Source organism: Cheilinus undulatus, linkage group 21, assembly GCF_018320785.1.
Source record: "Cheilinus undulatus linkage group 21, ASM1832078v1, whole genome shotgun sequence".
NCBI lineage: Eukaryota > Metazoa > Chordata > Actinopteri > Labriformes > Labridae > Cheilinus > Cheilinus undulatus.
In genome coordinates this window covers 18,163,709-18,187,625 of record NC_054885.1, presented here as the reverse complement: position 1 = coordinate 18,187,625, position 23,917 = coordinate 18,163,709, and the positions used below count along the sequence as shown (strand labels likewise).

General features: G+C 40.1%; 2 protein-coding genes across 2 annotated transcripts; both read left to right on the top strand.

The window, feature by feature from the left end:
• The first annotated feature begins 423 nt into the window (after window positions 1-423).
• phospho1 (phosphoethanolamine/phosphocholine phosphatase 1) lies at window positions 424-3,101 on the top strand. The gene is made up of 3 exons (XM_041777852.1): window positions 424-541; window positions 829-918; window positions 1,307-3,101. Exon 3 carries the CDS (start codon window positions 1,418-1,420, stop codon window positions 2,258-2,260), a length of 843 nt encoding a protein of 280 aa, XP_041633786.1. The 5' UTR covers window positions 424-541; window positions 829-918; window positions 1,307-1,417; the 3' UTR covers window positions 2,261-3,101.
• Window positions 3,102-4,853: 1,752 nt separating this feature from the next.
• On the top strand, window positions 4,854-23,917 carry eftud2 (elongation factor Tu GTP binding domain containing 2). Its single transcript, XM_041778008.1, has 28 exons — window positions 4,854-4,986; window positions 5,635-5,750; window positions 5,857-6,019; window positions 6,142-6,220; window positions 6,894-6,969; window positions 7,117-7,182; window positions 7,276-7,311; window positions 7,536-7,626; window positions 7,715-7,797; window positions 7,892-8,058; window positions 8,219-8,343; window positions 8,428-8,491; window positions 8,600-8,690; window positions 10,015-10,150; window positions 10,389-10,516; window positions 10,855-11,048; window positions 11,139-11,250; window positions 11,330-11,470; window positions 11,717-11,818; window positions 13,318-13,400; window positions 13,671-13,757; window positions 14,872-14,998; window positions 16,352-16,439; window positions 16,838-16,956; window positions 17,264-17,358; window positions 17,481-17,634; window positions 23,191-23,298; window positions 23,385-23,917. The coding sequence occupies exons 2-28, from the start codon at window positions 5,646-5,648 to the stop codon at window positions 23,478-23,480; spliced, it is 2,916 nt and encodes a 971-aa protein (XP_041633942.1). The 5' UTR covers window positions 4,854-4,986; window positions 5,635-5,645; the 3' UTR covers window positions 23,481-23,917.

Sequence of the window (23,917 nt, the reverse complement as noted above, 5' to 3'; positions counted from 1 at the left end):
TTGACTAATCTTGATTAATACTCAGGATTATGCTCCTGTGACTGGATACAACTTGGCACCATGTATAATGTTTCCTTGCTTCTAACTCAAATTTGCAGATCTTTTCTTGGCTGTTAGTGTTTATTCTTCTCATTTGTAAATCTTTCCAGTGCATTTTTATGAATACATTTTGTGTATGAGCTATAACAGCCTGGAAACATACATTAATAACGTGTAAAAACACAGACAGAACAAATACTGACACATCCACTTTGCTAACAAACACAGCCCTGTGGGTATTCAGGAAACAGAGCAGTTCCTGTCTGTTTTTCTGTCTTGTTTTTCTTTCTCCCCCTTTCTTTCCTTGAAAGTAGCCTAACTGCCATGCACGCGCTTAGTGGGCTGTTATTAAAGGGGCGGACTAGTAGGCGCGGTCACGTGTGAGATGGCTCTGGTGGTTTGGACTGTCACATAAAAGTGCGCGTCCCACCGGCAAACCGGCGAATTTCTGCTTCTACTCCCAGTGAGACCGGACCGGATTGGAACCAGCGGCAGAGCAACAGTAATACCTTTTTTCTTTGTTTTTGTAAGACTCTCAGTTTCGAAAGAGTTGCAGTTTTACCGCACATGAGCTTATTGCTGCTGTTTGTTTTGATATTGGTGTAGGTTAGTGCAGATAAGAGAGGCGAGCTGACAAGTTCAAACGGAGCTCGTGACATAGCCGTAGAATTACTGTTTTCCCTGAAATTTCAAGTAGCCCATGTCTCTGTTGTAATGTTTGTTTAACGTGACTGTTATTCTGTGAGATTCTTTCTTGTTGAAAACTGCATTGTTTCTCTTCCCATGCAGACAAAAACCACCCGCTCAGCCTGAGGGCGCCTCGCGGGAAAACACGTGAGCTCGGCGGACATCCACCTCTGACATCGCCTCCACTCACAGGTATGCAGACAGAAACTTGTTTAGGCTACACTTGAGTAAAAGATAAAGGACTGCCCTGCTTTGCTCGTGCACATTTGCTATCCTCAGTGTGCTGGCTTGCTTGCAGGATCTGCATGTAGCCCATTTTACATTAATGTAGAATGCAAATAATCCAATTTGCCTCCTAATTCTCTCTCTTGCTGCAGCAGGATAACCCCACAATTCCCTCCTCCCTTTTTAGCTTTGCAGAAAGTCAGGTCAGAGATTTGCAGATGTGCTGCACAGCTGCTGGCTGCAATAATCTCAAAATTTTAGAACCTATCATGGTTATTTTATCAATGTGTTATCTTACAAGTTTTTAATTCTTTTTACCCTATTTTTTACCCTATTCGTATATTATGTCACCCAGAAATCCATCCCCAGTAGCCTCCATCTCGTGGCCTGCCTCTCATGGGGTGTGAAGTGGAGATTTGATGCCACTTGGCAACAGTTTATAAGAAGTGTGTGGCATAAATCAGTCATGGGGGATTCGATCTTCAATTGCTGTTATGTCCCACCCCACCCCCCAGGCGACAGAGAGCCCCCCAGGACCAGGCGTGCAGAGATCATGGCCTCCATCTCCAACGACAAGCGCTTCCTCATCTTCTTCGATTTCGATGAGACGATCGTGGATGAAACCAGCGATGACATTGTGGTCCAGGCAGCTCCCGGGCAGTACCTCCCCGGCTGGCTGAAGGACACATACCAGCCCGGCCGTTACAACGAGTACATGCAGCGCGTGCTGGCCTACCTGGCTGAGCAGGGCGTCACGGAGAGCGACATCCGCAACGTCATGGAGAAGATGCCGGCCACCCCTGGCATGATCACCCTCTTCCAGTTCCTCCGCACGCGGCCCCAGCAGGACTTTGAGGTGGTGCTTGTGTCCGACGCCAACACCTTCTTCATCGAGTCGTGGCTCCGGCGCGCGGGGGCCCGCCAACTCTTCCACCGGATCTTCACCAACCCGGCCACCTTCAACAAAGACGGCAGGCTCGTGATGCGGCCATTCCACTCCCACGACTGCCCACGATGCCCTGACAACATGTGCAAACAGGTGGTGGTGAGGGACTACGTGGCCCGCAGGACGCAGGAGAGAGGCCGGCCGTACCAGAGGGTCTTCTACGTGGGTGATGGAGCCAACGACTTCTGCCCTGCACACTCCCTTGGGCCCCGGGACGTGGCTTTCCCGAGGAGGGACTTCCCCATGCACCGACTGATTACAGAGATCCACGAGGCCATGCCCGGGGAGTTCAAGGCGGTCACGGTCCCGTGGGTGAACGCGGAGGAGGTGGTGCAGAGGTTAAGGAGGCACGTTGTAGAATAGAGGTGTCACACATAGAGACAGAGGAGGTGGAAATGGGGCTAAGTGACACTCTTAGTCAGATTCTCAGGTAAAATAGCCCCAAATAAAAACCTTCAAGGCAATAAAATAGTCATATTACCTGCACGTGCCTTCAGCTTCTCACGTTTTAGTCCAGAGGTCAGAGGCCAGTTTACCTTCAGCAGGTTAATGATTATGCACCACCTGAATCAATCAGCCCTAGCTATGCTTTGATATAAATTAATGCTTATATGTACGCTTATATATCTTTGTAAGTTCGGAGTTTTAGAGGCTTTAATTTGTATAACTAACATCCTAAACGGGTCTTGGGTTGCTTCTAGAATAGCAGGGAAACCAATCTGAGTACTTCAAGAGCAATATTTAGAAAGCTATGGACAGTTCTCCTTACCAGATGACTTATAACCTAAGTGTGTTTTTCTACAAACTGCACTTTAAGACTATGAAAAATGAAACTGTATTCTCATTAATGAAATCAGACTTACATTAGCATCTGATGTCAAAGGGCATTCAACAAATCAACGATATTTTAATCGATTAGAATCTCAGTTTGTGTCTGATGTATGTCATGAGTGTGTTGGTGTGTTCACTTGTCTGTTGTGTCGTTATTGTGTAGGCCAAGCCTACTGAAGAACATACAAACACCAGCAGGAATAAAGCCATCAACTGAAACACTGCCTGTGTCTGAATTTATCATCAAACCTTATCACTTTTATATGATTGATTCAAAATCAATAACTTTAATGTTTTTTAATGGAATAAACACTGGTTTTAGTTTGTTGATTAATACTATTAATGAATGAACAATACCCCATAAGCTCTTGTAGTATGGCTTTGATGACTCAATAATAAAGTGAATGTTTAGTGCCCTCTAGTGGCCAAGATACATAACTACAGCCACCTTGATTTTTTTTTCTTTTTTTTTTCTTTTTTTTTTTTTTGTTTTTTTGCTTTTCACTTTGAAAATGTGTTAACTATGAAACACAGGCATGACATCCATAGGCAGAGTAAGGGATGGCTTAAAGGGCTTAAGCCCTGAGTGTTTTCTCAAAAGACCTTGATCTTTGCCCTGGATCAAAACAAAAAAATCAGATATCTGCTGACATTCATGATGGTTTATTGTGGAAGTAATAGACAGTAGCAAATGAAACATGAAAATTTTGTTATTGTATCTACACTGACCCAATTTATAACTTAACATTGGGACATTTTTCTAAATGAAAATTATGGCACATTGGTTTCACAATACTGAAGAACAATATCGAATGATGCTCACACTAAAGGATATTTTTAGGTGGAACTGGATGATTTCTGTCTTGGTCTTTGGTTTGGTTTGATGGCATTAAAAAAATCTACATTTGTGTTTAGGATGGTGTGAAAATAGTGACTATACCTAAGTTTGGGCTACAACACGTTCAGTACATTTCACTCCCCCGCAATAACATTTGGTGGAACTGGTGCACATTTTTATGCTTTTTTTTTTTTTTTTTTTCTTTAAATCAAGACAACTATAATCAGAATTCATTGATTCAAGACTTTTTCTGTTAAATAATACACTGTAGTTAAAAAAGATATATGGATAAATACATCAGTGAATGAAAGTCATGATTTTATTGTGTGACAACTCAAGGGTCCAAGATACTGATGTAGATTGACAGTTGTTCTTGGCGTATGCCACTGACCCAAGGACCAAGGATGGATAACAGGCTGCCAAGGGGCAACATGTCACCCATAAGTTGTGTGAAATAGCAATAAACTAACAACACGAGGAAAAAATTACAAAATTTTTAATGAAAATTTTAAATATAAACATTTCTCTCTGATAAAATGAATGGAAAACTCACAACTAAAAATCTTTGGCAAAAATAATCCAGGTCCAGGCACTCAAGATGGTTGAAAAATTTAAAAGGCCTTTAATTCATAGGGCTAGAAACATTAGAAATACACCAATGTGTATCGGCTTGTGCCTTCCTGGTGTAGTGACACACTCAGACATACAGAATAATACTGTCTTTCATATTTTTAAAACCATCTTGGAAGCCCAGACCTTGTATTAATTATGCCAAAGTTTTTTGGTCATAAGTTTTCCATTCCTTTTATGAAGTTTTCATTTCATGAGCACTGATGGTTTGAGGGACTCCAGAAGCTTTTCAGTCCACTTCATGTATTTCTCTTGTAATGTATTATTATTGGTTTAGTTTACTGAAATGAACTAGAAATAATTTCCTATATTTTTCTTTGTACATGTTTTTCATATGCACTTGTAAAAAAATGAAAGATCTAACTGGAATATTTCAAAATAAATAATTTTCTTGTTTACTGCATTGAAACGTGGTTTGAAATTGATTAAATTCTGCGTCTATCTCATTAAATTGACAACTTATTTTTGCATTTTGGTTTTGAAAAAATAATTTTGGTTAAATAAAAGCAGCCTTTCCTCTCTCTGAATTATCAGTAATCCGACAATCTGTAACAATCTGGCACTTCTTTTGCATCAACAATTAAATTATTGGGGTACTCCTTGCAGTGGTGGCAGTAGAGAGTAGACTGATGAATGCTCACCGTCTTCATAGCAGTAGAAGAAGAAGAACCGGAAGTTGTATGCCATGCGCATGGCGGTGAATGGGAAATATTTATTATTTGAGTAAATACCCAACTTTTTTTAGTTGTTTCGGAATATATATTTCATTTTGTATAATAACAGAACACAGGTGAGTAGGTTTTTCAGTCTCTATAGATTAACCAGATAAGCTATGTAGCTCATAACGCTAGTTTAACAACGACGTAACTGAAACGTCGCTATGAAGTCATTCATTTCAGCAAGTTAGCGCTGTAGCATGTTACTATTTAACTTTTCATATCATCCTCGCCGTGGATGCTATTAAAGGTTAATCTTAGATAAAGCTGTAGGCATTTTCTTCCCGACAGTATTGTTATCTTTAATGAACACCCAAATGTTGGCGTTTGTAACGCTTATGCAAACATAACAAAGGTTAGCTTGAGCTTTTTTAAATTTACTGCATCAGTTTTTGTTGTTGGTAAGTACTTTTGTTCACTTATTACAAGTCTAAATAATGCACACTATGCTGGTTAAATTGTGTTTGGTTGCATGGTCAGTAATTAGAAATAAAGAAACATGTCTGCTTGTTGTAAAACAACGCAGGTTGTTCAGAAATCGAGAAAAAGTGTGAAAACGCTGATTTACATAAACTATTGCATTACTGTTAAAAACAGAAAAAGATAATACGGCTTTAAAATCACATCTGGGAACATCTTGAAACCTTGCATTTTAGTTGAACTCTAAAAGTAGAGTATTCACTAAGTACAGAGTATTCATTAACATATTTTACCCCTTCTAGTTCTCTACAAAATGGAGGCTGATCTGTATGATGAGTTTGGTAACTACATTGGTCCGGAGCTGGACTCTGATGACGATGATGATGACCTGGATGCAGAGGACAGAGATGTCGATGAGGTATCCTCATATAGCAAAGTCTGAGCAATCAATATAAGCTCGTACTGTTAGATGCCTTATGTGGTCTGTGCGTACATGTCACAGCAACAGCTCTCTCCTTGTGCAGGGTGATGATGATGACGATGATGAACCCGCTGATGCTGACGACGATGTCCCGGGTATGGAGGTGGTCCTGCACGAGGACAAGAAGTACTATCCAACAGCAGAAGAGGTTTATGGTCCTGAAGTGGAAACTATTGTGCAAGAGGAGGACACACAGCCTCTTACAGGTAGACACAAAGGAATAAGTGGCCTGAATATGTAGAGCTGCATTCTTTCTCATACTTAAATTGGTGTTTAAAGTCATGCTGGTGAGCTAAATGCCAAAAACCGTGTTTTCTGTCCACTGTAGAGCCTATCATCAAGCCAGTGAAAAACAGGCAGTTCACTCTTATGGAGCAGGAATTACCAGCCACTGTTTATGATATGGAGTAAGTCACCTGCATTTCATCTTGACTTATTGCCTTATATGCCCGAAGATGGAAAAGCCAACCCGAGCTGTAACCAATACGTCACTGAAATTGATCATGTGATTTTGTTATAGAGCTACACAAGAAGTCATATTCTTGTTGTCATTGTGATATGAAAATTGCCCAAAATAAAGCCAAAAAAAGATGGTGTGATTAATAATGGTAAAGGAGAAAAGGCATATTTTGTGCACATGCCACTCAGCATGAAGACATTTGACCAGTTTGATGAAGTATGTGAATCCTCATGTCTTTCACACAGATTAAGGAGGAAGAAAAGAGAGAGGAAATAAACATGATTTATAGACCTTTCTTCTTCTCCTCTTTATTTTTTTTATTTATTTATTTTTTAAGATTTTTGAGAGATTACATTGAACCTACAGGGTTTTGTGACATGAGCAAAAAACGGTATGGCACGGGTACTGTATTGCCACAGCTAATAAGCACACAGCAGTATTTCTTTGTCCAATGCACATCATGCTCTCCTCCCAAATGCTCAGTGTTATATGTAAGTGCCATGCTGTTTAGTGTCACAGTTTTTCTCATACAGTATAGACCTTCTTTCCAGCTCACATCAGTAATTCCTATAATTATTCAATGTTGTCAAAGTGCTAATACCCCTTCTGTCTCCTCGCAGATTCCTTGCTGATCTGATGGACAGCCCTGAGCTGATCCGTAACGTCACCCTGTGTGGTCACCTTCACCATGGCAAGGTTAGCATCTACCTTCTGGCTTCTGCCAGCTGCTTCTGTGGCATTTATCCACATTAACATATGGTCCTTAGCTGGAAAAAATATAAGTTTGTAACACACTGAATGACTCCTGTGTATCTAAATTTTTACTTTTTGTACTCTACATAGACCTGTTTTGTGGACTGCCTGATTGAACAGACACACCCAGAAATCAGGAAGAGAGATGATGTTGATGTGAGTGTTATATATAACTTAGGAGCATCTCTTTAATTTATTTAACCAAATCTGTTCTTGGAATCACAAACTCAATTTTGTTTGGTTTTTCAGCTCCGATACACAGACATCCTCTTCACAGAACAAGAGGTGAGTGGTTTGTTGGAACTGTGTCATTATGTATGCTGTTTTGCACCCTAAAATCCGATGGATTGGCATGAATCAGAATAGTAAGGTTTTAGAAACTGAATGATAAGATTAAGACAATACGGCTCCATTTAAAAATAAAAGAAGGGAAGTTGAATGACCGTTTGTACTTTTAATTTTAAGGGATTACACTTTAAAAGGTGATCTCTGCTTTATGTTTTCCACAGAGAGGAGTCGGCATCAAAAGTACTCCTGTCACAATGGTCCTGCCAGACTCTAGAGGCAAATCCTACCTTTTCAACATCATGGATACACCAGGTATTACATCTTGACCTGCTGACTTGTTTACTGATTGTTTTTTTGTTTTGCACAATAAGTGATGTGAAATATTGCCTCCCTCTCTAAGGCCACGTGAACTTCTCTGACGAGGTCACATCCAGCATCCGCATCTCAGACGGTGTTGTCCTCTTCATCGATGCAGCTGAAGGAGTGAGTTTTTTCCTTCCAACTCCCTGTCCTGCACTCTCTCTGCATCATTTGTAGCTCAGTTGGCTTCACTGGATCTTTGTTTTCCTCTGTCTAGGTGATGCTGAACACTGAGCGTCTGATCAAACATGCGGTTCAGGAGCGTATGGCCATCACCATCTGTATCAACAAGGTGGACCGGCTTATTGTGGAGCTCAAACTGCCTCCCACAGATGCTTATTATAAACTTCGTCACATTGTGGATGAGGTCAATGGTTTGCTCAGGTAACACAGGAAACCCATTATTTGAAATGCTGTAAGAAAATTGCATATGTTGCAGTTAGTTGATGTTTAATAGAGAGTAGTTTGAATTTTAGAATGGGAGGAAGAGTTGCATTTTTAGCCATACTGTCTTCTTTTTAATGATTTTCTTCTCTTATCTCAGCACATACTCCACTGATGAGAACCTGGTGGTTTCTCCTCTGCTTGGAAACGTCTGCTTCGCCAGCTCTCAGTACAGCATCTGTTTCACTCTCGGCTCCTTTGCAAAGATTTACGCTGACACCTATGGTAAGCCGTGGACAAGCTCATCCTTTTTTAATACTTAATGCAGTTTGTAATACGTAAAAGTAATTCCTCTCTTTGTGTGTGTAGGTGACATCAACTATAATGAGTTTGCCAAGAGGCTCTGGGGAGACATTTACTTCAACCCCAAAACGTAAGTAATAGTTGGGATTTCAGCATCATATTAACATTTGTTACTTAGCTATCCTCCATGTTTTATAACATTCCTATTGTTTCTGTTATTTCCTTCTCTTCCATTCAGCCGCAAGTTCACAAAGAAAGCTCCCAGCAGTAATTCTCAGCGCAGCTTTGTGGAATTTGTCCTAGAGCCTCTCTACAAGATCCTCTCTCAGGTTGGTATACTGTGCATAACTGATGAAAATGTGAAACAAATGGGGCTATCAAAATAACGCCTTAACCTAAATTAATTAATTACACAAAAGATAAAGTGTAAAAAAAGTTAAATGTAGCTTTGAAAACTGAAAATGTCTTTGAAAGTCAGAAAAGTCACAGCATTTTGTTAAATGCTATTTTGTCCAGCTGAGAGATCAACACTGTTGGGGACTGGTTATTAAGGCAGTCTGCTTCACTGTCTCCTTCTTGCCTCTACTGAAACACACAGACATTGGCACTCTCTCACCCACACAGACTTACTGCGATATGTCCAAACTTTGAATGAATATTTGAATACTAATGTTATAGTGCCATCTTTCCCATTTAGTATCAGTCCACTTCTGCTGCTGTTTTCAAGCTTGTAAAGAGTTCCAGTGCCATTCAGAACTTTTTCTTTCTGATTGTTTGGCTACATCAGTGATAAGAAGAAGCCTCCATATGTTGCTAACACAAAAAAGGTGTAACTTTGGAGACTAAAGCATGTTCACATGATATTAGTATTACCTGTGGATCTTTATTAACTTGTGAATTTTCCCCTGACGTCAGTGTGTGATGCGGTGCATTTACACGGGATAAGCTAAATCTGCAGGTGAAGATTCATTCATGTGTCTAACACATACTGTTACCTAAAGTTTCCAATAGGCAACATGTGCTAAAAGGTTTTTTCTGGGCTATACATTGAATTTATGGCTAAAGAATACTGATTTAAGATCAGGTACTTGCAGAGTAAGTAGCAGTACACACACGCACATTTGGACAGTAGAGTTTAAATGATAACTTAAGTTAGTCAACTAAAAAAAAAAAATTTTTGCAAAATTAAAGAAAACTAAGCTAGCTTTTTTAAACAAAACATTAACAGCAGAAAATTTGGATCAAAACTAAACTAAAAATGGAAAAAAAGTGAAAACAAAGTAGAATTAGAAATTTTAAAAAATCCCACACTGTTACCACCTTTAAACCTTGATACAGACCTGCCTTTTTTAAGGAACTTAAGGAATTTGGGATAGATCAAGGAAGAAAACTCAGAAAAAAGCAACTTTTGGATCGAAATGAAAATAAGAGAGCAGTAAAGAGGTAGATGTGTGGGAACACAAGGCAGTGGTTTAGCCAAAGTTTGCTGAAAAGGACAATGAAGCAGAAAAACGGATGCATAAACTATGGACCCTGATTAATTTCTAATTAGTGTTTTAATGCTGGCAGCCCTAATGACAACACTGCATGGCAGCCTTAACAGATGTTTGTTGGCCTCAGAGTGTAATGATTTTAAATCGTCTTGGTTTCTAGGTGGTTGGGGATTGTGACACGTCTCTCCCCAGAGTTCTGGACGAGCTGGGGATCCACCTGACCAAAGAGGAACTGAAGCTGAACATCAGACCTTTACTGAGGCTGGTCTGCAACCGCTTCTTCGGGGAGTTCACCGGTATGAACCCAAGTCTTTTTATCCACCTTGTTTCTAAAATTTGTACCACGTTTTTCATGTTTTTTCTACCACATATTGATCACTGTGTTTATGTCTTTATAATAACAGTACAGAGTCTCTTAGAGGCACCTTGAGTGTCTTTTCTTAATGTAACTATGATGAAGTCTAACTGAATAAGAGGAGAAATGCTTATTCTTTGTTAAATATTTAAAGTTAAGCATGACTCTCTTCTCTGCAGGCTTTGTGGACATGTGTGTTCAACACATCCCGTCACCTCAAGAGGGTGCTAGGACCAAGATAGAGCACACATACACAGGAGGTTTAGACTCAGACCTGGGAGAGGCCATGGCAGAGTGTGATCCTGATGTAAGTGTGATAGAAGTTGAATAGTTTGTGTTTATAGATGGGTACATCCACCGTATATTAGCAGATTACAGCAGTCTGCTCCAGCTGATCATAAAGAATGAAGCTAACTAGCTGTGTGAATTAGTTTATAATAAACAGTGTGTTAAAAGCCAACTTTAAACAATGCTGGCTTTAATCACAGTTTCCAGGTGACATTTAGAAGTCTTCCCTCTTCTTCCTTAAGCCTTATTATATAATTTTCAGAAGAAAGGTTACATTCCAGCGGTAAGACTTTCCTGCCCTAATTTCTGTCCCTCTCTTATCGTTCCTTCCCGCTCACCTCACATCTCCTGCCTCAGGGTCCTTTGATGTGCCACACCACTAAGATGTACAGCACTGAGGATGGGGTTCAGTTCCATGCTTTTGGCAGGGTGCTGAGTGGGACCATTCAGGCGGGCCAGCCTGTCAAGGTTTTGGGAGAAAACTACACCCTTGAAGACGAAGAAGACTCCCAGGTCTGCACTGTGGGTCGACTATGGATATCTGTCGCCAGGTGAGCTGCGGGGCTTTGGTCTCCAAAGTTGTTCAAGTCAGAAATTAATCTCTGCATGTTTTAAAACTAACTTTTCTATCAACTTTTTAGATACCAAATTGAAGTGAACAGAGTTCCCGCTGGCAACTGGGTTCTTATCGAAGGTTGTGACCAGCCGATTGTGAAAACGGCCACAATCACTGAGCCCAGAGGAAATGAGGAGGTGAGACATAACACTAGTAACATCTTTAAAATGTTAAATGAGAGATACTAAAAGTCAAATTTTGCATTTTCTCCCACAGGCTCAAATTTTCAGACCACTTAAGTTCAACACAGCTTCAGTCATAAAGATCGCAGTGGAGCCTGTCAACCCTTCAGAGCTGCCCAAGATGTTGGACGGCCTGAGGAAGGTCAACAAGAGTTATCCCTCTCTAACCACAAAAGTAAGTTACCGCAAGAGAACTGTTGTACGATTGTTGGCTGCTCCCTTGTGCACAGCAGCCCCCCCACTCTGACAGCTCTCTGTTAGATTTCTACAGAATCCAGTTTGTTTATGTGATTATACTCCAACCTGTGTGTTTAGTAAAGTCAAAGCTGGTCAACTGAAATTACTCCCACTCACAGATGAATCGACTGATCACTGAAATTGTAATGGAGGCTTTTATAATCTGTACGTGCTTGTCTTTCAGGTGGAGGAGTCTGGTGAGCATGTCATTCTGGGTACAGGAGAACTCTACCTGGACTGTGTCATGCACGACCTGCGCAAGATGTACTCAGAGATCGACATTAAAGTAAGTTACCTTACTGTTGGATTTGTTAATAGACAAATTTTCGGAGCTGTCTCTGACTGAGGATTTAACACAATAGCGTCTGATTGGTCAGATTTTGCTTACAGTCCACTCCTGAATTAACTCTCCTTTCTTTTCTGCTATTGATTCATTTAAATCACGTAACCATTATATTTGTCTATTAGACTTCAATTAAGAGTTTTTTCTATTGTTGGACTTGATCAGTCTTTTTTCTGACTCATTGCATCTGCATTGTGGGGACCTTATAACAACATCACACATGCCCATTTACATTACAGAAGGTTCATAATGAGGGATCTGTGTTACTTGTTTAAAGTGGCCAGCCATATTACTTGTTGTAATCGTGGTAAGACAAAGAATAATGTTTATTTGAAGGAACATGCATAAGACTGACAAAGAGGCTTTATGAATGTTGAATGATGTAATTTAGTCAGTTACCTTTAGTGTAAAGTTGATATTGTTTGATGCTCTAGCTAGCTGTTTTAGCCGGGCATAAAGTCTTGAAACAATAGGGGAGAGTGGACTAAGATCCAGTTTTTATTTATGTGGCTTTCCAGGAAAGAAATAAAAGCTACAGGGCAACCAGACAGAGTACAAGGTACACAGAAAACTTCCACTCTTGATTTGGGATGTCCAGTGGTGTAGCGGTATGTGTAGAAGTGGGTATGCTCTTAATTTATTGCATTAGAGGTGACATAACTGACAACATTCATAAAGCCCTCCTCATGTGAATGATCGGTGTCATGTCATGATTATGACAGTGTTGTGTCAGTCTTATGCATACCCCTTAAATAAAATGTTGTTGACAAGGCTAGGTTTTAGAATCAGCTTTCACTTGTTGAAAATTCTCACACACTTTTGAAGCGTTTCCCCAGAACATTGTGAGCCATTGTGAAACTTAGAAGATTTAAAGGTCATCTGAGATGCTGCTGCTCCAATGGCTCTACAAAGGGGGATGGTTAACCTTGTATTTATACGAGCAAGGAAGGAGAGTAAGAGCGCGCAAGTTGTTTTCTTATTTTCAGAATTGCATTGCATTGAAGGTACAAATAAGCTGACAATTATACCTAGATAGGCTATGGGTCATGATCATAAGGAGAAAACAGACAGAGCTATGTAAATATAGACATTTAACATCCCTCTATTGCTGGGATGAAACAACGATTCTTGATTCATAAGAAGGTTTTTGATTGGCAGTTGAATGAGGCGCCTCTTGAAGGAACTTTGTAACATTCAACTGAAAACTATTAACATATTTTCCTCCCTTAAATATTTATTGACTAATATATGCAGTGGTTATAAACGGTATAGTAAAGTTTGCATTCTGCAGGTTTTTACCTCTATATTTCTATGTATATCATTGTAATGTTTTTTAAAACTTCCTACAAACTTCTTTGTAGCTAAAATAGCAATGTTTAAAGCCATCACACATGAGTTCTTTAGCTCTTCTGTATAATTTTAATGTTGGTTTTCTCCTGCAGGTTGCTGATCCAGTTGTGACTTTCTGTGAAACTGTTGTGGAAACATCATCACTAAAGTGCTTTGCTGAAACGCCAAACAAAAAGTGAGTACCAGACATCATATTTTGAATCTCTTGGATCATGTACAGGGTCAAAAAGCATCCCCAGCTTTAATGTTGTAAGCGTCAAAAGTTTCTTCTCAGTTATGAATTTTAAGTGAAAGTTTCTGATTTCTGGCTTGAACTGTTTCTTTGATTTTTGTTTTCTTGTCAGGGAGTTAAATTTATGCACAGTTAGAAGACATATCAGAGGTTTTCCCCTCTGGCTGAATATCCCAGACAAAGTGGCTGACAGCTGTGTGATGTGATTGACAGGAACAAGATTACCATGATCGCAGAGCCACTGGAGAAGGGGCTGGCTGAAGACATCGAGAACGAAGTGGTGCAGATCACGTGGAACAGGTATGACGATGAAAATATGACCATCACACGAGAACGTATAGAACTCTAATTGATCTCTTAATTAACTGAAATGATATAATGGCCCCTCTCCATTATTCACTCTGATAAGCGGGCTGCCTTATTAATTTCTCTGTATTTCAGAGCCAGGCAGACTCATCATTCATTCTCATGTTCCTGCAGGTTTGCAGGGATAAATGAGCAGCCATGTAAGACTTAGGATTGGTTATTTAATTAAACGCTGCTTTTGAAGAAGGTAGGGAGATATAGAGAGGCCCAGGGCTGAAATCATCACTTACTGCAGTTACTGGATTTGTGGATTTATTTCTGTTAAATCAATAGGTGTGTCGCCCAATTTAAAGGTGTGTGCTCCCTAAAGTTTCTTTCATCAATTTCAATTTTGAGGTTAGTCATGGAAGCGACAAGCTGGTGCTGCAATTTTATAACACTGCTTCTAATCAGACTGTCTTTTTCAAATTTATTTCTATTTTAAATTATTTTTCTTCTTAAGTTATGCAGACTTTTAGAGCTGTGGAGTTACAGGACAAATTTAGAAAGTCATAGACCAGATGACCCACTTTGACCTCTTCAGACAGACATAACTAACAGATTTCTCCTTCACCTTATATGTTTAAAACAAACTTATGAAATATAGGAGCAGCGTTCCCTGCTGACGTCGTTCCTCATATAGAAATTAAGAAATAGCCGTCCAGGATTTAAGTTAAGGACAGCCTTCTGTACATTGTGTTCGTTAAAACCCTCTTCTGTATATTGATCAGTCCACTTACAGTAATTGAATCATGCACTAAAAGCATGCATGAATTTTCCCGTCCCTGTGACGCACCATGCACGCCATGAGTGTGTGTTTCGCTCCAGAATGACTTCCTGTCAGTCCTCAGCTCATCCGTTGAGGCCATCTGGACCCAGCGGTGCCAGCAAGGAGCAGCGGTGCCAGAGAAGTGACATACTTCACACACCATTAAACCAAACCTTAGCTACACTCCTTCTCTTCCATTAACCCCCGTGCCCCCTCGATCGACCAATCTCCTTAATGTTCTACCTGACATAATGTGCAGAAGTCTTTTCAACCAGTGGCTGCTCTCTCTCATCATGACAGGAAGAAGCTGGGAGAGTTCTTCCAGACCAAATATGACTGGGATCTGCTGGCTGCCAGGTCCATCTGGGCCTTCGGGCCAGACACGACAGGACCCAACATCCTAGTAGACGACACACTGCCCTCTGAGGTGAGTTTGCACCAGCCAGGCAGCATAACAGCCATGGAGGGTGAAAGCTCAAATCTATAGCCAACAACATCATTTGATTATACTCTTGATTAAAATACCAAATTCTGGTCATTTTTTGTTGCTAAAACGGTTATAATAAAGTGATCTTCCAATACTCATGTTGCTGATTTGTGTCTTTGAGCACAAGCCCCTTTAAATTTTGTTTTTCAAAGGGGTTAAATCATGGAAATCCCTGTTTTTAGTTTTTTTCCAACATATATTTGGGTATCTGGAGTATCTACAGACTTCCAACATGTAAAACAAGCCAAGCAAGTCCTTTGTTTGTTGTCATCCAATGTCTTAAAAAAACACAAAATGTGACAGTTTCTTCAGAATCTGTGCTCATTATGTCACAAAGGGAGTCATTATAATAATACACGCCCCTCATCAGGAAAATTCGAACTCAAACCGGCCCCTCACAACAGGTGGAATAAGATGGAACTGGACACACCATTCCTTGTTCCTTTGCCTCCTTAAGACATAGAGCAACAAACATTTTTTTATCCAAACTCTGACTCTAATGGTGTGTTTTCACACCATTCTGACCAACAACCTTATGGTCAGAGTGAGACACATCATCCCTACTAAAACAGAAGAACATAAAATATGACCTAATGTGAAAAAAGGCCTGTGTGAATGGGCCTTTAGCAGATGTGATTGGACCAGTAAACTGTCCAGATTTCGATATCCATCCTTATTCCAACCTGCTCAGAGGATTCTAGCCTCAGTATAGGGGATGTAACTGTTAAGGCATTAGTGACACCCTTTTAAATGCTTTTAATTGATTAAGTAAACATCTTTTGAATTCTTTCTTTTTCATTATTATACAAAAGTCCAATTCAGCTTTCATTGTCAAATGAAGCTTCTTTTGAAATACCGTTAATAACAAAAGTAGTATAAGACCTTCAAATATTCAATTTACAAACACAAAAAGCTGATAATCCTATCAAACAAAATGGTATTTTTGTTGTGATTAATCACTTTGCTTAATTGCTTCTTCTTAGCAGCTGAGCTACACATATCTTTGAATCTTTAATTATTAAGACTAATTAAAGTACTAATAATTTACTAACACCAAACAGAGCCATTGTTGCATGGTCAAACTATGTGTGTCAGTTTTAAAGCATTTCTATCTGCTGTGTCAAAATTATGATGTAAAAGTTTGAATTTCCACTCTTATTCAAAGGCAGTGCACTTGTTTTAATGCTTCTTAATCAGATTATACTAGGCTACTGAAGACTCATAACTGTGCTTAACCATACTGGACACTGTGTTTCTGTTCCTAACTCAAATTTTTAAATTTCCTCTCTGTAGGTTGACAAGGCTTTGCTGGGCTCGGTCAAAGACAGCATCGTTCAGGGCTTCCAGTGGGGAACGAGGGAGGGACCCCTGTGTGATGAGCGTAAGTTAAAAATATGTCTCTCACTTTAAAACATGTATTTTTAGGGCTTTTCCACATAAGGCATGTATGTACAGTCCAAGCATGATTCCTCCCTCCCCTTTACCCCATATTTCCTCATCATCTTTCACATTAGTAACATTATTTTGCACCTGAGCACCAATAAAGTTGGGGGCAGTATGCACGTAGGGGTTTGAAAAATCTGCCAAGAAGAAGATGGAAAGAAAGAAGTGATATTCTTTAATGTCCCATGCAGACAATGGTCCAAAAACAACACTCTTTCTACTTCCACATCAACCTCACTTTTATTCATCTTACTGCAGCCGTTGGATCTGAATTCCCTCAGAAAAGTTAAATCAGTGTTTCTTTACCATTAATCACTCTTTGTCCCTTCTTCTTAGCCATCAGAAACGTGAAGTTTAAGATCCTGGATGCCGTCATTGCTCAGGAGCCACTCCACAGAGGAGGAGGTCAGGTCATCCCTACAGCCAGGAGAGTGGTGTACTCTGCTTTCCTCATGGTGAGATCATAACCCCTTTTCCCCTCACTCCATCTTCTCCTCCTCTCCACCATTACTTCCTCCAGACTTTTCTTTTTATCCTCACTTTCTTTAATGCTCCATTAACGTGATTACAGTTTGGGATTTCGCTGACGTGTGTTCTTTCTAATTGTGATGTGATAACATTCGTCTCATTTTTGGCTTCTGTCCTCGTCTCCTCTGGCTCTGTCTCTGCTCTCGTCATAAATCTTAGGTCAGATGGGCATAAACAGGCCGCACAGTGTCTTCAGTCCTGTCATTTGTCTAATATTTAGTCTTTGTCTTACAGGCTACTCCCAGGCTGATGGAGCCTTATTATTTTGTGGAGGTCCAGGCTCCAGCTGATTGTGTGTCTGCGGTTTATACAGTACTGGCTCGAAGGAGGTGGGCATATTTGTGTTATTAAGTCGGGCAGGATTTTCACATTTCCTTAAACTCAACATGAATGCAGTGGCTGTTTTTAAAACGCAGAAAAAAAATGTAATCCTGTCCTTGTCATCTCTCAGAGGTCATGTCACACAGGATGCCCCTATTCCGGGCTCTCCTCTCTACACCATCAAGGCTTTTATCCCAGCAATCGACTCCTTCGGCTTTGAGACAGACCTGCGCACACACACACAGGGACAGGCCTTCGCTTTGTCTGTGTTCCACCACTGGCAGGTAAACAAGGCTGTTATCCTTCATACTCAAGCCAGATTTCAATCAAAACTTTCACCAAATTTCCAAAAATACTCCCAATATAGTGTGAGAATTGAAGCAGCGCATACTATTATGAAAATACAGGAAGATATTAAAATGAATACAGTTGGTATCATTAACTCTCATCTTTTGTGTTATCGGAGCGTTGCTCAACATGTGGAGACTTTTAGTTAATTGGGTAGATTAATTCAAATTAAAGCTTAAATAGTAGAAACAATAGAGATGTGATGTTGTTTTTTGCTTTATCTTTGTTTTATCATTTTAAAGTTTTAGCCATTGTTTTGCCTCAAAGTTATATTTTTGCCTTCAGCTGAAATTTCTTTGATCTCTTTATAAAGCAGAAGCTTTAGTGGATGTATAAACGGGATATTTCCTCCTAAAAAAAGTTCACTAAAAGTGATCAGTTGCCCACTTGTTATGACTGACTCTGGAAGATCTTATTTTTTTTCAGTGTTACTGCACTTAGATATATTTCTATCTGAAAAGCAAGAACGAGGCATTTTGTAAGGAGTTAGAATATTGACAAAAAGTATTCGCACAAATGAGATAAATTAACAAGAATTTAGAAGAACTGTAGTTACTGTGTGATGCACACAACAACTGCAGCAGTGGTGTGCAAAGATGCTGAGCCATTATGTCGTTATGTGGGGAAATACAACTCTTTCCATGCAAATTTGCCTAATTGCATTGTCTGGTACAGCTGATGGTAGTGCTCATGCTGCATTTTTTTCCAGAGATCAGGAAACAATTCCACTTCTGTATGACTTAAAAATAAATGATGTGAAGATAAGGTTGGTACATTTTACTTTGACATTACTGTTACTAAGCCATAACCAAGGGATTCAGGCTGAGACTTCCAGCTGCTCTTTCATCGATGTTTGGTATCTTTAGGCATGACAACGCTGTGAGTGTTATGGTTGTTTTCTCCTTCATTCAGGGAGGAAACTTTGTCAAGCTGGTGCTCAAGCGAACACATTAATATCCTAATTTCATGCACTGCCTCTTATTCTGAATATTTTGCATGGATTGTCAGAATGTGTGCAGGATTGGACACACCTGTTGTGGGTGTGGGCGGGAGTGGGTGGCATGCGCTGCATTTAGCAGATGCTGTTGTTTTTCCATCACTTTTCAGTGTAAGACTCCTAGTATGCCAACTTTCTCTCTCACATTTGACTGTGAAAACAGATCACAATTTATCTAACAGCATTATAGTAATGAGACACAGTTGATAACAGTGGAATATCATATCTGTCCATGCCATATCTTTTGGCTGATGGCCAATACTGACCAATATTGATGTTAGCCTGATGCATCTCCACATTCCTAATCATACCACTGTGCTTTGACATCCCTAGTACTTGCTGAGTGTATCTTGTCGTATTTTAAAAAAGCCTTTGTAAAATGCATCTTAAATTGACATTAGAACATGAAAAAAATAAGGGAAGAAATACAAAGATGTGTTTTAAGCAAAAGGACTCAATAAAAAGTGGCTTTTTTGTTGATAAATCTGTCAGCTCCATTTCTGATTGGTAACAGGAGAACATTTTAAATTTTGAAACGATAAGAGGAGATGCCACTTTAATTTTTCTGTGTTACATTCACATGTTAGCTGTTGTGTAAAAAAGGCTCCTAGCTCACGTTGACCTGCTTGCATCAGTATGACAAGCACTGTCACTGCTCCTAATTACAACGTTTAAACTAACAGCTCCACACAGATGAATAGAGCAACAAAGTGAACGTTTCTATTGTTAACAAACTTGCATGCAGCAAATGTCACATCCACCAAACAGAGGCAGCTCGTGCAACAAAGTCACCATCCTCGTGCACTTGTCTGCCACTTCACATAAACCACTTCTGATGTGGAGTGTTGAGTCATTAAGTTTTAAGTCTAACATGGCCGTCTGTGTGTCTGCCTGCCTAGTGTGTGACGTGTGTCAGTGTCTGCACTCTGCAGAGCTGTGTCAGGGAAAATTATCTCCACTTGGGAAAGATTAATAGTTTACAGCAAAGCGAGTCGTCTGAAAGAGGAAACTCTGCAAATATTTAACGTGTTTGATCCCACTGACAGATTTGTTACCCCCTTGAGGTAAAAATAGAAGTGTTCAACAAGATGGTAGACATGAATTATTTATTTACACGCTTGTCTAAACGCAGGCAGGAAAGATGTATTACAGCGATAGATCGATCCTTTGGGAGCCAACAGAATAAATGACAACCAGTGTTTACTTTTGTTTTGCAGAAGAACAAATTGTTCAGGCTTGTATTAACTTAAAGTTTTACATTTTTTTTTGTTTTTTTTTTTTTTTTGAGAAAAGAAGTATATTTATGTTTCTGTTGGTTGTTTTTTTAGGACTTTTACATTCAAACCACATAGCAGATTTTGTTTTCCACACAAAAATTCAAGCAAACCCTCAATAGCAGTCCCAAAATCAGATTTACTCTCAGATTTCTGATATTTTTCTGTTCCAGCTGAAATAGACAGTTCTGGTTTGAACTACTGTCATCACTGATGTGGTTTATTTTTGCACATTGCTGCTCCTACAGCATCCTCAAAACAGAAGAAGTCCCCTTTTACTAGTGCAAATAGCCATGCAATTTACATCTGGGCCTTCTATGTCATCCTACCTCAGTGAAACCATCCTGTAATAACGTCATCATGACAACTTACGCTCCCATTGATTACTATGGTGTTCAAAATTTTGAAATCCGAGAAAAACTGAACAGGTTTGCGGATCATCACCAAAATCTAATCGATTCTTCCCTGTCACTATCCCAATATTCCCTGAAAGTTTGGTGAAGATCCGACTTTCCGTTCTTGAGTTATCTTGTACACATACAAACAAAGAAAGATACAGAGCCCTTTATATAACCCCCTGCCGATTTCATCGGCGTGGGTAATAATTTCAGAAACAGGCAAAAAGGTAACCACTGGCAAAATAAGTTAAAAAAAAAGACAAAAGTTGTCAGTAACAAGTGGTGAAATATGATTAAAGAGTGACAACAATTGGTAAAAAGTTGCCAAAATAGGGAAAAAGCAGCAAAAATTGGAATATGCCCCCCCCAATTCTCAGGGGATCAAATCTGTCAAATCAGTTTTGACAAAGTGCTGCTGTGACTAATTCAGAGCTAATCACTACACAAGCAGCCAGTGTACATAAGCATTCACACAAGAAGCCCCCCCCCCCCACCCACCCACCCAACTATCACGGTTATGCCAAAGCATGTCAGCAGAGGAGTGAAAACATCTTTCCCTACGTGAAAAGCTTATAGGGTGATTTTTATTCTTTAACATACAGAAATGTGGCCCAGTTCTGGTGAAACAGAGGCCAAAGTTAAATCTGAGGTATTTACAGCAGTGAAGGCAGCCACTAGAGGGCTTTCAGTCCCACTAAACCCCGCCCATAGCGCAACTCTGTATGTATGGCTCTAGTTAACACAGTGGAGGCAGCCATTAGCGACAGCATTCAGTCAAAGCAAACCCACCTCTGTTATGTTAGGGCACTCAAAGTAGCATCACTCACTCACTCACTCACTCACTCACTTACTCACTTACTCAGTCAGACAGACACGGACACAGCCATCTGTAGGGCTGCCCTCAGCGGGCAGCCAAAAACATAGCCACAAAAAAAATCTACAACAGCCAAGATCATTAAAAATCTCAACATCCTAATAAAGCCTTGACATTAATTTAACTTAAACTGATGTGCTGCTCACTAGTTTCAGAACCATTAGCCCGGCCTACTGACGAATCAGAGCACACGTAAGAGGAAGTAGAGCAGAGCCCATTTGAAGACCATGGAATCCACCCGTAATGCCAAACTCAAAATCTGATTGGTCGATGCCTGACGATCAGCAATGATGTTCTCATGTACTTCAACTGCAGAGGGATTCATCTGAAATTCTGCAGGCCTGTTTTAATTTATAGACGACATGGACAAATCTGATTGGATGAAAATTGTAAATACAATAGGCTGTGCTGAAAGCAGCACAACTGAAGGAATGAGTGTCTTTAAAATTAAGAACAGAAACAATGCTTCAAATCACTTTTAGTATTGATGAAAACATGCATTAAGTATTGAAATATAAGTTTATAAATCTGAGACCACCACCCACTACTGCTTTCCCGCTTCCTCTGTGGTCTAATGTCCTTTCAACCATTTCTCTTAGCTTTAAAAGAAACAGCTCCTGATAGCATATATTGATCCATCTGCCCTAGAAAATAAGAAACAGTACAGTCTCTGAACCTTTGTGTTTTCCTCATTAAATTCAAGAGACCATAACGTCTCCCCTCATTAGTTTGCTTATGCTTGGCCAGTATTGGCATGCTAACAGCACAGCGCTGAGTTACAGTTGTTAGCTGCTCTCATCCATCTGTTGATTGCACCAAAGCCACTCCATTGATTATTTTTTCCCCTTTTCCTCCTGGTTTAATCTTTCCCCGAGGCAAGGAACGTCTCATTCAGTCCACTCCTTTCTGCAGATTTCAGATTCAGCCTTCCTAACAAGTTCTCTCCTCTTCTACCCCTCTTTTCTTTTGCTCTGAATGCATCATCTATCCACGACAATGAGATCACTCTGTGAAGGTCAAACTACGAGCTGCTTAGGATAATGGATTTAGTGAATCATTTTAAAAGCCTGTGAATACTTTCTGCTTCTTCACTCTTGAACCTGCCAACATCTCACTGTTGACTGCACTGGCCACACGCTGAAGGAGTGACTGCGTCGCTCTTTCCATCACGCTGATGGACACTTTCCTGACTCAGGACAAATGCGACAGACCTGCAAACAAATCACATATTTAGTGAAAAGGTCAGAGCTGTTATTAGAAGTGTCTAGTCAGTTTGTTAAAGCTCAAATATGACATGATTTAATAACCTGACACACAAGATGGATTTATTTCACACATCCATCTGGGAAAGCTTCAATAGGAAACGTTTGAGAAAAGGCAGAGGCTTTGAAAAATCCTTGGAGTATGATTGGGTGAATGTTCTGTCTGTCACATCTCTACGGGCCAATCAGAGCAACAAAGCACGTGACGTAGCCGCTAGCAAGCTGTGCGTGCACAGCTACTGAGGAATAACGCAAAACATGGCAACTATAGACATGTAAGTACTCGACTTTTGTCGCTTTTGAAAAGAAAACAACTCACTGCTGTTCTTTGTTCTTCTTTTAACGAAGACCTGTCGCCACGTTCTGATAAAACTGGCGCTTTAGCAGCATCCACTCTATTCTCTTCCTCCGTAACTGCACCAGCTCTTGCTGCTGCTTGTTTACGTCACGACTCTGCTGCACTTTAAAGTACTGCCCCTCGTCGCTTATTGGTCATGTCACTTTCTAACCGGGCCCAAACGGTTCAGATGGGAGCTTTGCAAGATGGATTCGCCAGTGAAAAACAAGGAAACGGGCGTATCCATCTGCTTTGCAAGGTTAATGATTTAATGCTTGGCTAACATGATGGGAGCGTAGCTGCAGCTACCTCCACTTTTCAGGGTTAATTAGATTTCCTTCTCCCCACAGATTGTGCCTGGTGATCCTCTGGACAAGAGTATCGTCATCAGACCTCTTGAGCCTCAGCCTGCTCCTCACCTTGCCCGAGAGTTCATGATCAAGACTCGCAGGCGCAAGGTGAGCCTTTTGACAAAGGGTTTGCGTTTGTACAGGCAGTAAATGTCTAATTTTTCCTGACTGATGTCTTGTTTTTCGCCGTGCAGGGTCTGAGCGAGGATGTGAGCATCAGCAAGTTCTTCGACGATCCTATGTTGTTGGAGCTGGCCAAACAGGATGTGGTGTTAAACTACCCCATGTGAGACTGCAGAGTGTAAAAACAAAGAAACCTCCAATAGTCTCTCATCAGCAAAACCATACCTCACCTTTTTACAAGATTTTGGGGTCAAAAATGGTCAAAGAACCATTTTTTATAGTCAGATTACCTTAAATTTAATCGAAGTCCCCAATGTTTCTTCTAGAAGAAATCCCCCTACCAACAATTTTAAGATCTGAAGAAAATCACTGGATTGCTAAAAATCCCTCGCCCTTGCTGTCACAGGAGAGTCATTGTCTTTTTCTTAAAGAAAAGGGCAGCATTCAAAATTTTCTGAACGTTGTTGTGCTTCATCTTGTATTTTTATTACTTTTGTTGAACATGTACAAATTATTGTTTTTGTAGAATAAGAAAACTTGGAAATTTGTGGTTTTTTGGATGTCATTGTTCCAGTTTAAGTCTGAATAAATCAATTGTTTTATT